We start from the raw sequence: 16,655 nt of genomic DNA on the forward strand, positions 1-16,655 counted from the left end.
CCTAGAGGCTAGAGGCGAAGCCGCTAGTATAGTATAAAGTATTAGGTTTTTTTGCCTGAATCTCAATTGCTTGTTCGAATTACAGGAAAGCATTACATTTGTCTTGTGGTGGTTTTATGCTATTTTTCTGTTGAAACTTCTCTTATCTAAAGGTTACAGTCAAAGCAATTAGCATTGCAATGTAGAACTACGAATATAATGTTTAATTACTGAAGACTATTTTAGGCATAGTCATATTTTTACAGTAGCTTTTCCCCTATTTTTAGCCACTGTAGGGGGGCTCTAACCCTACTGGGCAATCACCTAACCTTAGCTAAAATAACCTATACAAAGCTACTGTGAAAACACAACGAAACGCCCCTTAACACAAAAGGGAATATACCCCTATTTTCGATTGCTAGCCGAATACTTAGATAACATAGGTCTCAAATTCATAAAAAAGCTTTCTAAAATGTAAAATCTGTTATAGAACAACTATAATGAATCAGGAAAAGGTAACAAGATTCAACCATTTAAATTATCTGTACAGTGGGGCAAAAACAGGAATAAAGTATGATTTCGCCTGATAAAATCACACTTACTTATAGAACAAGTATGACAACAACCATAAAAGCGAAGATTAACAGAGTGTTTGAACTGAATATACAAAATATAAATATTTAAGTTTTGACAAAATTATGCGTAAATTTGTTGCAAAACTTTTAAAATACAAATACTGTTCAATTCAAGGACAACCGGCATTTTAGGACTTGATTATAAAGATTCTTCGCTTGTAATATTGTACCATATTGTAATAGAAATGAGTACTCCAAAAATCAGGTCAATTGGAAGATTATATCACATAAAAAATTTATATTAAAAAAGTTAAAAATCAACATGTTTAAAATAGACGTAAGGACATTCTGGTAACTATTATAGAGTTACTATGCTTTCTAAATCGTACCTAACTACTAGAGGAATCATCATGCTATGAAATCGATAGGACATTTCCAACATGCCTAAATTAACAAAAAAAGCTATCCGTTACGGACGCCCATTTAAAACATGCTGATGTTTTACTTTTTTGACAAAAAATTCTGTATGTTAAAATTATCGGATTTTTGAATACTGATTCCTAATACTACAAGGTACAATCTTATAAACGAAGAATTTCTATAATTGAGTTCTAACTTTGTAAGTATGTCCTTAAACAGTATCATGTATATAATCAATTTTGCAACAAATTTACTATTATACTATTTATTATATATTTTATATTATATATTATATTCTGCTAATTCAGACACTCTACTAGTGTTAATGTTCGTTTGTCCTTCCATTTTAGAGCTTCTCTTTTATGGATGTTGTCATCCTTGTTACTTTTTTTATTGGACAACAATATTAAATGATAAAAAGTGATTAAAACGACAGAGTATCCATCTGTGTTCCTATAAAGAATAAAGTTAGTTTAGAATACAAAGAGGAGTTGGGGAGAAATGGGAATATAAATATCTCAGGGGACCTCTCAAACACTTTCAAACAACAGAAAGAACAAAACTTAAAAGCGTAATGATGGTTTCAAGTTACAAATCAAGTTTCAGACATTTCGAGTATTTTTTTTTCGGAGTGGAGCTATTATTTGATTCGTTTTGTCTGTTTGTGTAAATGTCTTAATTGATAATTTTTTGAAAACTGAAAAAAGTGTTATTTACATGGATTTAAAGGGATAAGACAATGACAGATAAATTTATGTATATCCCTACTGATGCTACAAAAAATTACCTCTTTTTTAGGTTGTAATTAGTGGTTGAAACGTTTGAACACTCAACAAAAAGTCAACAAATTTGTTAAACTAACAATTAAGAAAAACTTTCAGGAGGACTATTGTAGCTAAATACAAAAAGTGACTTTAATTTAAATTTGGTTAAATTATATCAAGCTTTTTCTTTGAATATTTTTGTTAGCTGTTTATTTTTACTTAAACAAGACCACACTTAAGCAGCTTTGAGTCAAAAAAATTTATTAATAGAAAAAGAAATCATTCCATAATAAAAAAAAGTTCCAGAAAATGTTAATATACCTTACATGAATTCTATTCATGTTTCTCTTTTCTATATAACAAGGATAACAACATCCATAAAAGCGAAGCTAAGAAACGGTTGGAAAAAGGAACATAAACACTTGTAGAGAGTCAGTTTATTATAAAAAATTGTTTAAAATGGACGTACAGACATTCTGGTAACGATTATAGAATTTCTACGCTTTCTAAATCGTACCTGACTACTACAGGAATCACCATGCAAAGTTTGAAATCGATAGGACAATTCTACTTATTTTTACTAAAATATTCGTTGATAATTGTCTGTTATACGATGCTATACATGATTGAGAACCGGTCAAATCCAGCGGATATTAATCATTTTCGAAGCCACACTAGAAAAAAATACTTTAAGGATTTGTTACATTAAAGGAAAGTAATTCTGTTGTCATATAGTGGCTTTTCTAAAGCAAATCCATATATTTTGTCATTCTAAAGCACAATACAAAAAGCTTATCCGAACCTTTTAAAAATACAATAAACACAATATAATATGTTTTCCAAAATACTTTTCTACATTTAGGGTGTGTCTGTCCGTCAATAACGGTAGGCTCTGATTTTAAAGTTAAAGTATTAGAATCATCCTATATTTTAAACTTATAAATATAAAATTAATTAAGTATTTCTATACATGTTAGATTAGGTTAAGTTATGATTTTGCAAATAAGCTTCCCGCAGGTGTAAGCAGGTTTAAAATAGGTTAGGGTAGGTTAAGTGTCCACTTCGACGTTTGTCACTCCAGCATTAGTCCTAGGACCAACTAAAAATGTAGCCAATTTTCAACTATGATTGAGACATGCCATAACAAATATCATGATTATAATACCCATATAAATTAAAGATTAAAAACTAAAAATTTTATGATTATATATCTTCAGTTATGCTTTGTTAACCTAAAAGCAAATAATATGGAGATGAAAGAAAGTAGTTTAGGTAAAAAGTATGTAGACCCTATCACCAAGGCCATTTAAGAATCAAAGAATGTATATTATACAAGCGGCTAAACACCTAGAGGCCTCTAGGGGTACTTGAGGAGGGGAGAGTTGAATTTTATAACCCAATTTCTTTAAAAAGTTTAAAAATACAAATTTTTTTGGGGGTGGGAGGGTGGTAGCCTCCCCCAAAATAGTTATAACCTTCCTGGGACCTATGAGAAGCTACCCTGTTTAGGAGAGCCCGATCAGTTTAGCGGTTAGCAAGATCCATCGGTACACATTAACAGTCAAATAGACATCCTGTTACTTTATTATAAGGATACTCAAAAAAAGAAACCAGGTTCATTGCATATCATTTATTCAAAAAACAAAACAAAGGTTTATTCAAAATTCAATTGTTAATTTTAGAACTTGCATACTCTGGACCCGTGAGTCCAATGGGTTGGCCAGCTAGAGTTTAATATATCAGCTTTCAAGTCGCATGTGTTGTCTTTCCAAATCCAATACTTGCACTCAGTGTGTAGTGAACACTTCACATGGCATTCTTTAGCATTGGGTGTAGTTGACTGTTCAAGAGTGTAAGATCCATAGACAGTCAGTCTTCTTACATTGCAATCTCTAATAATGGTACACTTAGGATTAAGTATGTTTATTACAGACACATTTTTTTGGTAGCCGCTATCAGTTTCACCTGGAGCTTTGATGTGCAGATAACGATGATAACATGTACCTCCTGTAGATGGTCCAGTTTGCATCCATTCAAAACAGTCTGGCTTAGCAGTACAGTTTGAAGCACAGGTTGCTTTGGTGTAAATTGAATATCCTATAATCCTACTGTATTCACGGACATTTACATTTTCAAGAATACATTCTTTATCAATTGGATAGGAATCACATTGACTCTCATCTCCAACAGCAGCTAGGGCAAACCTGTTCATAGTAATAATTCTAGCATTATCGGCTACATCTGCTACTCCAGTAGGTGTACCTGTACTTGGATGTATTATGTTGGGGTTAGAGTAATAGTTTACTCTGGTTCTGTGACCCTCTGCACTGTAAGCAAGGATGGTTCTGAGTCCAGTAGAATGGGAACCTTTAGGGATAAGGTATCCATATCCATCAGGGTAGTAAACATTAGTGCTGACCTCTTTATTGTGCTTTAGTCCAATGTTGTGACCAAGTTCATGTCCAAAACTATAGTAACCAAGAGCACAACTCTTTGCTGTTACACTCAGTGTGTATCCACTGCCTATGGAGTTGACATATCCTCTACCACAAGAATCAAAACTGTTAACAAGGAGAGCAGCAGCATCTGCTGAGCCTCTCAGTGCCTGGACATTACCTTTCATGTTTTTGAATGCAGTCAGCATTTCACTAGACGAAGGCAAATCATCAATTGTGGCTTCCTCAATGCAAACAGCTGTAGCTTTAAGAGGAATATTAGAGTTGATGTAACCTTGGTTAGTTTCCTGAATCACCTGTTCAACAAAGCCCTCAATGTCAGCAGTAACAGCAGCAAATGTTGGGGTATAGTATACCTTTACGGTGAATGTTACAATGGTGGTGATGTCGTCTCTATATTCAGGTGTAAGTGCTCTTTGAAAAGCAAATTCTTCATCTTGTTCATCTTCTTCTCCATTGTCATCTCCAAGTTTATCAACATCAAGTTGTTTAAACACATGAACTCCATTGCCACAGTACTCAACTACGTAGGATTCCCCATTGTCCATCTGCATGTGGCCGTAGATATCTCCATTGTGCACAGTAAGAACCATATCAACTAGCTCATTCTCATAGTGGTAGGAGTTGTGACTTCCTTCAACTAGACCAAGGTATTGAACTGTTGTGTTGAATGGGGCAAGTTCAAGATCTGCATCTCCAAGACTCTTAATGTCCAGTTCCACCTGATGGCAAGACAGAAGCTTATCATCATGGCAGCAAGGAAGATCCTGTCTAGATTCAACAGCAATCTCTTTAAACAGTGATCCACAGTCCACACCTTAAACATGTACCAGATTTTAATTAGACATGAAGAGATTTACGCAGATCTGCTTACCTTATATAAAGCTCAACCAAATTTAATAAAAACAACAGAACCTGAAAATCCTCTCCTAAAAAATTGAATATAATAAAATTAACTATATATATCATAGTTAATTGTCCACTTACCTAGGATTAAAGCTCCTATTAGCAAAAACTCCTTCATATTAATCCTAAATTATAATAGATTATATATTTATTCATTGAAGAAATGTGTTTACTCAACTTTTCATAACATGAGATTATGTACAAATTTTACCTTTTACTTGTAGTAAGCAAAATAGACTAATATATTATGCAAATAAATATTTCAATTTATACTAAAGATGTTTTGATTGAGAATGTCACCAAAAAATTATTAAATTTAAAATTTTTTAAAACAATGCAATGAGGTGTAAATGAAAGCATTTAAAATATTGTAATGGTTAAGATAAAAAATCACAATTACAATTTCAAGTATATATTGTTACCTTTCTAAGTACCTAGCACTAAAGAAGAACTTTTTAACATTCAGTTTGTAATTAAACCAATTCTTAAACTTTGTCATTTTGGAAAGGATTTAAGGGCAATAAATGTTTAAGAGTTTAATTATTGTTCAGAAGCTATCAGCTGATGTTAAAGACCCAATCCAAAATGAGACAGTGTCTTTGCCATGAGGAGAGAATTACATGTAGTTCATGCCCCTTCTAGTCTTTTACTATAATTTAACAGTTTATACCAACAACAAATAATTTTTTTTTAAATCATAAAACCTATGCGCACTTTTAGCTGAATGCACAATGCAGAATTAACAACCTCTACATCTGCCCCCCAAATATTGTTTTTGATTGATTTCTTATGTTAGTTATACCAAGCTTTTGCTTCTAATAAATATGTTAATCACAGTAGAAAAATTAAATTTTTTATGTTAATATGACACTCCTCTCTTGAACATGATTTTGAAACTGTTAAAAACGAAAATAGACTCTTGCTCAGTTTTCAAATTCATGTTCAAGAGAGGGGTGAATTATACATTTCACAAATAACACATTAAAGGGTGTTGAAAACTCTACAGAATACCAACATTTAAAAATCGTATTTCTAGAAGGTGTAATGCTGCAAATGGTCTTCCATTATATCTGTATTTATAAAATTAACAAAATGAATGCTTTAAATAGATTATAAACGACACAATTACGAGAATATACAGAAAATATTTTTTTTGTATCAATGCAATGTAATGAAATGATTGCATGAAAATCTTCTAATTCTTGAAGAAAAATCTTCCATTTTTAATGGTATCCAATATGGCAATAAAACACGGACAAAATTCAAAACCAAAATTTCTTTCTTAAATAACTTTGTTCATGAGCTAAATTTTAAAATTCCATCCGACAGTTTGTTCAAAGTCTGTGTTGGCTACATTGCGACCTTGCAAACATCAAAAACTAAAATTAGACAAAGCCACCATGTCTTAATCTTTAATGGGTCTGTCTTTTTTATGCTAAATTTGCATTGAATGAGTTAGAAATCTGTTTTAGGTGTCTATAGAAAGGGTCTTGCATGCCCCATCAAAAACTCTAAACATTTGGGGGATTATCTCATAGATTTCAAGTACTTAAAATGGTTTAAATTGTGAGTGATTGGTATTTTTTGAACACCCTTTATAATAGATAGAGTATCATAGATAGGCAGTCTGAAATCTGTCAAACTTTAAAAACAATTATATTAGCAGATGAAAATTGTAGTTTATATAGCTGACTTATTTTATGGAAAAAATATCCTATTGTTCCAAAGTGTCCATATTATCTATTATACATTGTTACTATTGTTCTAATAAGGGGATTGTTCATCTAGAATTTCTAAATTTATTTATAAAATATATGTTTATTCTTTGTACGGAAAATTGTTTGATTTATAATATAATTGATTTATTAAGTGGAAAATCTAGTACGTGAATTTTGTCAATATAACGAAAAGTTGTTGTGTACTAAGGATCAATTAATCCAAAGAAGGTGTCTTAACTTTTTTGATTTTTATTTAAAATAGCTAGTCAGTGTTTTTAGTGAGTAGTAAATGTAAATGGCCCATAGAATTTAGATATGCAATAGTTTTTTTTGTAGTTTTCTTATTTTTGAAGTAATTTAAGTTTTTAAAAAAATAAGTCAATTTTAAGGTACTAAAACGCAGCAAATAAGAAGAAAATTGCTAATATGAACGCACCCCCCCCCCCCCCCGGCCCAAACTGCGTGACTTTTTAAGTATGGGTATGACACATAACTTAGAGTGGAAATTTTTTTGAATATCTCCATCCTCATATAAGATACATGTAAGATCCGCCGCTGTTTTCCCGCTGACTGTGGCGGCTGGCAGCTGCCAAGTACAGCTTTGTGTGTGCGAATGGGGCGTTTGTCCATAGTTAGGTATGGAGACCGCTCTTCTATGAGTACTACTAAAACCTAATTTTAATGCAATACACATAGACATTCTCATCGTCGGTTCGTTTGTTTAGAATGCTTAACCCTCTATTCCCACAAGTATAATACGAATTTGGTTGAGCTGGTGGAAGCTCAACAAAAGTCCCACGCGAGGTATTATGTTGCTTTAACCTAAGAATAAATGGTTGGTTTTGATATTCGATCAGAATTATATAAGCATATTAAATATTAAGGAAGGAAAATGTTTTTATAAAGTGTATTTATATTACAAGTGCATAAGTTAAGTATGAAAATATTTACAGGATAAGTGTTAAAATTATAAGTAGAGTAGGACAGAAATGTGCCCTAAGTCCCAAGCAGTGAATTGTGCTAAGTGTTAGAGTTCTAACATAAGGCCTGAGCTCAATTCATGCTAAGTACTAAGGGGCCTAAATTTAAACTACAATGCATGCCAAACAACTAAGTCATTACCTTTTAAAGCCAGAAAGAGAAGTTGATGGTAGGAGAGTTAATAAATAACTGAATAAATTCAAGAGGTACATGCTATAACATTAGCTCTGGACCAGGATTTTAGTGTTTGTCTGTGCAATTAAATATCTGTGTGTTAATATGTGACGTAAATCAGGCATGGTTGTAGGCATACATATTTGAACTGGTTGTTTATATGATTACATTAACTATAAACATAATATCTTTAATAAACATATACTATTAGCAAATCACATACAGATTACCATGAATAGGCTAGCGTTACCCATATATGGTGTCGTATAGGTAAAGATAGGCCTATGAATGCATAAATTGATACAAATAATGCCTTGGGCCTAGCTAAAGTAATTGTGTCTTGCCCCTGAGTGCTACTAGTTAATTGCAGGGCACGTGTCAATCAAAGGTTCATAATATGATCTATAAAGTGTTGACTTTATATCAAGCATAGATAGATAGTTGTGGATGCGAAGCATTTCTGTAAAAGTCTCATATGTACGTTCAAAGAATTTGAAAATTGAGGATCGCATCTCCAATGGGGGTAAGTTGTTAAAAAAGAAAAAAGAGAAAAAGAAAAAGTTTAGTAGTCCCAGTATATAGGCATATATAATAAACTATAAATGTATTCCAAGCTAAGTTAAATACGCTTTCCATTAAGAAAGTAAGCTTTGCGTATTTTCATAGCTGGGTATACAAGATGATAAACCTCCCAAATAGAATACATTCTTTTCTTGAGGGGTTTAGTTTTATCTAACATTGTCACATCAATAAATGTTTTCGCGTTGGTTGTTCTGGATAGTTCAGCTTCTTCTGATGATGAACTAGGTGGTGAAGTGCTCTCGTTCGAAGTGTAGGTTGAGGTTGGGGGTGAGGTAGATATGTAGCCAAGGGCGTCCACTTGTGCTACCTCGTTTCCATTCTCGTCCAAGGTGATTGAGTGATTTTCCAGGTCATAGTAGAGTTGGTTGAGGTCATTTGTAGAGAGGGATAGTGTGCTGCTGGAGCTAATGTCACTATCGGTCTCCACTCTACTATCTTCTGTGGTATTCAGGGCTGTATTTAACAAGAAATTCCTGATGGTGATGGACAGGTTCTCTGAGAATCCATCGTACTCTGGTGTGGTGATAGTGTTGTTGTTCTCGTCTATAGTGTCAAGGTGTTGACAGGAACACAACCGCAATCCGTCCAAGGTAGGGTGGTGGTAGGGCTCCAATACTCCATGATCATCTAGGTTATCTCCAGGCTGGTCCATGGTAGATCCTAAAAAGAGTTAGTGCGCGTGCTCCAACCGGTTCCTTGGGGTATCCTGGCTATGGTAATCTAAACAAAAGAAGTTTTAATAATCTTTTATTAATCCTTTTATCCCTGGGATATTCTAGAAATTCTTTTCGTTACAGATAGACCTATAATGGATTGGTTAGTTATCTCTATTTCTGTTAAATATAACTGTTTCCTGAATTTAAACAATATTTTATATAAAAATGTATAAGTACAATTAGTATTTACATAACGTATTAATTTCTTTGGTTACATTACTCGTATGTATGTAAAAATATAAGATTTTACTAACAATAGTTGGTAACCCTTGTTTGTATATTTTGTATATGTACATATGGTTTATACCATTGTTGGCATTAGCTGTATTTATGTTATTTTTAACATGAATAAATTTTAATCATTTTAAAGACTAATATCTTACATTACGTCGCTGTCAAATGTACCTTCTAGACGTAATATCTACAAAATATATCGTTCGACGTCCGTAATTAAATTTTACGTAACAATAAGTTGTCAACCCTTTGTTTATGTTTGGGCGGTCAAAAGTGATAGGGGTTGGATTTGAGCGAGGTTATAAAAAGCTGGCGGCCCAGTAATTATGCTCATTTATATAATAATTGTCTTTGCGAGCGGAGCTTGCGTTCGAGTGTTTTAATTTTACCGCTAAATTCCAAGAGAATTTATATAAAAGTGATAAAATATAGTAACCCGTTTGTTTTATATGAATGTTTTTATGTTATAGATTGTTGATATGCCCATTATTGCATTCGTTAGCCGCTATTTAAGACTCAAGAATCTTATTTTCTTCGTCGATAAGGCCTTTATCACTGTATTTTTAAACGAAAGTGGGTTAGAAGCAGTATGGGTACATCTTCAATATATGACAATTTTGTTTTATATAATATTTGTAGTTTTGATAGGACATATCTGAGTCATCAGGTAAATTGACGTACCTTGTTTTGTTTACGTTTTCCGTCTGCAAAAGTTAAATTCGTTCATCGTAAACAAAACTTATATTGACACAGATATGTTCCATCATTCTATTCGTTTTAACTTTTGATTACAGCGTTCCCTTTTTATAATCAAAATTTATTGAGTCCTGATTCAAATCTTCTAAAACAATTTTACTATAGGTTTTTAAAATAAGATTTTCTTTTTACTTAATTCAATTATAATGACGCTAATTGATAGGTTATTTACGTTACGAGTAACTCAACCATATTTAAAAATGGTCGCTTACAAAAATTATATTTAGCTAGCTTTATCGAAAGTGTTTTTAAAACATCATTGAAGATATTCAGATTTAGCTAGTACATAAGTTTTTAATTGCTTGATACATCATAATGAATATGTTTTTGATAGCTCAGCGATAGCTATTCTTAAGCGTTGAATCATGTAAAATTAATTACATATTCTTTAACTTAATTGAATCTAATAAAACAAAGTTTTAATGTTTGAATAGCTTAACGATAGCTATTTTTAAGCGTTGAATCATGTAAGATTAATTACATATTCTTTAACTTAAAGAATTTTACTTTTAGATGATAAATCAAAGTTTTAATGGTTAGGAGGTTCAACCATAGTTGCTTAGAATACTAAAAAAAATATTCGTGTGTACAGTCTTTTTCATAAAATTAACTTTACTATATTGCCTTTCAGAATCACTAGTCCTCTATTTTAAATTTACATTCGCTCATAATGTATATACCTGACAGCCTGGACGCGCATCAGAATATTAAGGAAAGATTCGAGGAATCAATGAGAGCGGCTGCGGCCACTCTTGCCAATTCCTCGTTTCTTGAAAACTCCTTAGACGACTCGAGTTCAGTGTACAGCGACCAGTCTGGGATGCCAAGCCTTGCTGATGTCGATGACTATGGGAGTACAAGTACTTTTGATACTGTAGAGTCCGAAAGGGATCAAGGGGAGATGTTTGGCAACGAGCATCTCTCACTGATGCTTAGTAGAACGATACAAATCATCTGGTCTCTCCTCAATTCGGTGATGCAGAACTCCTGCGGTGACATTGGTGACGATGTTGCCGGAGGTGATTCTGGGTCTGCCGAGTCGAGGAGAGACCAGAAGACGAGTCTGGACACATTCAACATGGATGGCTTAATTAACATGTTGTTGGGTTTAGGCTTGTTTTCATGTGCTCTCATAGTGGTCTTCTTCGGTGCTGTAGGGCTTGAGACTCTAACAAGATTAGACAACACCTCAGACAGGTCGCTGGCTCGCTGGATAAGAGATGTATGTACGCGCCTCCGAAACATAGGCGTCAGGACCATTGAGCTTCTTCACTGCGGTAACAGGACCAACAGGACTAGATCTGAGGTTACGTCGCCAACTGTGGAGCCGTCGGGTACCATGTATGAAGCCGCATCCTCTGTGATGGATGATATTCTGTCAGATACACAGGTGAGTTTTCTTCTGTTGTATATTTCTTTTCTGTTTTGTATAAATTTTTTTTTTTCTAGCCACCCGTTTTGTCTAATAAAGCATCATGTTGTTGCAGGGTTGTTCTGTCCTATTCTCACTTCCTCAACGTTGACTTTCGGCTCTTCCATATATATCGCTCACCGTTTATCGTCGTTTTATGTCGCCAGAGAAATCCGCTCGGTTACCGCAATTAAATTGAGATACCAGTTAACCTTTACTAAAATCTTAATTAGCAACCTAATATTATTTCCCTCTGGGAAGGTTAAGAGTTTGCTCGTGCCGCACGTTTCTCATTGGGGGTTTAAATGTTAGATCAAAACTTTAATGTTTTCTTTTTGTTCTAGGCTCCCTCTGCTAGTCCATCGACTCCAGCGGAAGTAAGGTCCAGAGTTGGGCTGTTTGCCGTACACCGTCTGTCTGCCACTGAGGATCGAGTTACTGGAAGTAATGTGCCTGCGGGATTGGACACCTCGACGGGAAGTCCTGGCTTCCGTCCGTTGATCTTTGATCAAACAGAGCGTCTACATGTAAGTATCCATGCTTTAGTTTTCTATTAATTTTCAGAAAGAGGCCGTACATTTGTACACGTATCTAGAGGTATTTGCAACTAAGATTCTTTTATTGGTAGAATATTAATCTTAAAATGTATGGTTGCATAAGCATTTTTTTTTTTTTTTTTTTTTTTGAACCGATCTAAGATTTTAATTCTGGTATAAAGTGGGTTGAATTGCTACCTAATCATATAGCTTTACAGGATTTTAGGCATTCTCATTTCCTGATTTTCCTAGATTCTTTGTTGGCGTTGCGATTAAACTAATAAGATCTATTATATTTTAGGCGACCAACTCCATCCCCCTGACGCAGTTTTACACCAATATGGGGAGGTGTAATCGGGTCAGTTCTGAGAGGACAGCTGAGGGATCCAGCGACAGCTCTTCCTTGAGCTCTATTATGTGCCTTAGTCGCATTGAATCTCCATCTGCAGCTGATTTGTCTGTGGTAAGTCTGATAAGCTCTTATAATATTTCTCCGTTGCAAAAATTATGTAACTTAGACTAGGCTGTTTAGCTCAGATAGCTATGCGTTTAGACAATAACTTTACTTTAACTATGGTGTAACTCCTTCCTAATAGTTAATATTAAGATTCTGGATAAAGTATTAGTGATGTATATAAAAAATGACTCACAAACATATATGGATAAGCGTTGATACATTCTCTTGTGAACATTTATTAAGATGATTGTCTAATAATGTCCCTTTTCTTAATTTTAGGATGCGGCCAGTTTAGTCCCACTGGTTGACGATATTGAGGACGCCGATCTCCCACCCATTAGATTTAATGCGGTGACTGATGAGATCGAGTACCCCACACCACTGCGGGTTCTCAGTTTAGAACGTCTGCGCCGTTCCATGCGTACTCCAACTCCTGCCATCTTGGAAGAGATAACATCGGCGGAGAGTAGCTTCAATTCAGCTACGCGTTCCTCAGATAATAATAGAACAGAGGATTCCGGCGTTGAGGGAGTCCCTCGACGTCGGGGTCCCACGTTCCCTAAACGTACGCCGTAAAGTGGCGCTGTTAGCTTGGTTGAACTATGACATACAAATTTTAAGACAATGACCAGTTTTAGACAACATGTGACTAAATTTACAGATTTTCTAATTTTTTATGTAACTAGTCAAAATAGTAATCACTATGAAGTAAAGACTTTTGTTATTAGACATTATGACTTTTTATACTGTACAAAGCCAAACATTAATTTACACTTCTGCCATTATGTTATGTATATACATGTTTAGTCTGTAAGGATATTTAGTATGTAAGGAAATGATTATAAGGTTGTATTTTCTTTATGCCCATAATTTAAAACTTCATTCAATTCTTAATTACTTTCTTCGTAAGCGAACTAATCCTTTTCTTTTCTCAATAGTATATTAACAACTGTAATTACAGCCTTATGTCGCAGTTTATTCATTCTTGTTAGCTTGTAAGGGTCATGTATATATAGATATTTAATCGAACTCGCACCTCAGTACCTTTTCTCTAAATTTCATTTATATCCATCCCTGTGCATTAATCGTGAATTTTAATTGTGCTGTGATATAGAGAGGACTTGTAAATAGCATATATATTTTTTTTTTTTTTTGTAACCAATATCTAAGTAGACCGAAAGACTGACGTTAGACAAAGTTATTTACATACGCTTATTCAAGTATTTTTAAGAAAACTCATGTAAAGACTGTTTGTGATTCAAGTAATTAAAGTAATATCATTGATTGGATGATCTCATTAAGGAAGCTTTATTTAATTAGTAAGGCTTAGAATAAATAGCGTTTCCCTTTTAAATTTCAATACAATAGTCATAAAGTTTAAAGTCTCAAGGTAAAATGTTCTTATGTCCCTTTAGATTTAAAACTAAGTCTTATTTCCAACAAGTAGAGTTAAATTTTTGGCTCCCGTTGGCTTGTCATTAGGCTATGTGCTTTTTATATGTACAAATTCAACATTTAGCGTTCAATTAATCGTATTAGCAATCTCGAAGTTTTATTATGTGCCATTATACAGCTTATGTCCAAATTTTATTAACTAAGATGTTAAATTGTCAGAAAACTTCTTACTATCATAATGTTTTTCAACTACTGTAAAGATAAAAGTTTATGTTCTGTTTTCAAAATTGATTTAATTTTAAGTTTTCACCAAAGAAAAATATTTGTTAAAAAAAATTTTATACCTTTTCTAAAGATTATTTACTTTTGTTAAAATAAATATAGCGATTTTAAGTAGCATATACACTGTTATTTACTGATTTAGTATTTGTTGTGTACAACTCCCGTTTACGTAGCTACTCTATAAGTATTATTGTCTGTTCCTTAATTTAGTTAGATACATAATTAAGGTTTATTTTTACAAGGTGCTTAGTCTAGCTTACATTCACTTGGTTTATGATAACTTTTATAAATAACAAAATTTCTTGCTATGTTCTTTTTGATATCTCAACTATGATTTATGCGATTAATTTCCTATCATTTTCAATAATTACATAGAGATATATGAGAATATAAGTATTTTACATCAATACACATATGTACAAGAGGTTTTATCATATGCAAAACTTTTATATCGTTAGGATACGTCCGTACGTCATTGTTAGAAATCAGATTATAAGAATCAGTTTTAATCTAGTTTACTCTTCGTGGATAGTGGGGAGAGTACAATGTCCAGAAATGAGGAGGACTGTGTCTCTCAGATTCTCTATTTGGCGTGCTACTGCCCGTAATTCGTCTGTTATAGTCTGTCGGCTTCTATACTCTTGCTGTCTATACCGTATAACCAAACGGTTGTATGCGTCTCTATAAGTGTTTCTAAGTATACGACAATGCAAGTATCGTACAATACGACTAGGTTGGCTGATTTCACAACTAATTTTAAACGATAACATTTCTTTAATCATCGTAAGCAAGTTATAACAATATTCTACTAGGTTCGCGAAGGTCTCATGTAGAATTCGTTGTGATCTAGGCATAGGCTTTCGGAATCTAGTTTGCATTTTATAGCTTTTGTAAAATATTCTGTTAAGACTTACGTGTTATGTGATAACTGTAGTACTTCACAAGGTTGGTGATTTCCTCACTTGTGGATATGTTATAGTAAACTGACTCAATTTCAGGATAAAATTTAAGTTATCGTTATTGTTTACTACTACTACTAAAATTCTGAGTGGGCGTTTCCTGTCCGAAGTTATAATTAAAGTTTTTGACATATTTTTTTGTATGTAGAGTGGTTATAGTTTCTAATAACTAATCAACTCATCACAATTCAAGGCGTATATATATAGGTTGCCTATTAGTACTGTTATGTTTGTACACTTTGTACAATTTGTATTAAATGTTTTAAATAGTTTTTGTGTATATGTCAGGGTGCATATTTAACATTTGTAACATTCGTATTTTTGTACAATCTGTATCAATCGTTTGACTCTGTTTGCCTATACAGAATCAAAACTCTCTATATGCAATTTTTTTATGTAAGTGTTTTTGAAGGGATCGACTCTTTAGTCGACGTATATTGCATATAGTTGGTCTCCCCTGCTGAAGAGAAAAGATGTATATTTTACCACTGGATATATAACCTTGAGTGGGAAAATTTACATGAATATGATAACTTAGTTATCAGATTAGAATAACATATTATCATATTGTTCACAAGTTTACAGGGTAAATGGAAATGTAAATTATGGTTGTGAACTTGTGCCATTCCGAAATCTGACATGTCTATCATTTATTTTCCTAAGTCGTCGACCTCCGGTAATAAATACGGAATCGAGTGTCATGTCCTCATCGGCACTTGAGTCCTCTATGTCCGAATCAGAGTCTAATGGTTTCTTATTTTGTGACGCTTCTTTTCGTGTTTCTAAGGGTGAGTGTGCGCGTATTCCTGGTTGTGGATCCTTTGAATTAACCGGGAATATAAGCGGAAGTGTGTCATTTTTAACTAATGTGGCTATCTCTTGATTTGTGAGTTTATTATAAGGCTTTGTAATAATTTCCCTTATTTCCTCTGGGAGGGTGTCAAAATGTTCGTCCATAGGCTTGAACTTTTTGATTTCGTTGAAAGAGTATTTAAATATTTCAGTTCTTTTGTCTGAAATTCTTTCAAGCTTGCAACTGTTAGGGCTTACATCCAAAACTCTATAGGGTGAAATATGATAGATAGGAGTAAGGTTGGGGTTAACACCAGGTGTAATAGTGTGATTTCTAACCAAGACAAGATCTCCTATATCAAATTGTTTGTGTATGCGGGTTTTGTTAATATACTTTAGTCTTGCCTCCCTTCCCTTTTCAATAGCTTTTGCTGAAATGTCCAAGTTTTCTTGTATACCGTCCGAGAGGTCTTGCACATAGGCTTCTGTGCGAGCTATATCAGGGTGATATTCATCCGGTTTTATTGCTCCAAAGAACAATTTAGACAGGGAGCTACGTGTC

General features: G+C 33.6%; 1 protein-coding gene across 1 annotated transcript; it reads right to left on the reverse strand.

Annotated features, from left to right (window-relative positions):
* Positions 1-3,353: 3,353 nt before the first annotated feature.
* LOC145329329 (uncharacterized) lies at positions 3,354-5,344 on the reverse strand. Its single transcript, XM_080173388.1, has 3 exons — positions 5,312-5,344; positions 5,182-5,225; positions 3,354-5,011 (listed from the first exon to the last, which is right to left on the reverse strand). Exons 2-3 carry the CDS (start codon positions 5,216-5,218, stop codon positions 3,417-3,419), a joined length of 1,632 nt encoding a protein of 543 aa, XP_080029514.1. The 5' UTR covers positions 5,219-5,225; positions 5,312-5,344; the 3' UTR covers positions 3,354-3,416.
* Positions 5,345-16,655: the final 11,311 nt, after the last annotated feature.

Source organism: Acartia tonsa, chromosome 10 (genome assembly GCF_053477335.1).
Source record: "Acartia tonsa isolate MP-2025a chromosome 10, ASM5347733v1, whole genome shotgun sequence".
Lineage (NCBI taxonomy): Eukaryota > Metazoa > Arthropoda > Copepoda > Calanoida > Acartiidae > Acartia > Acartia tonsa.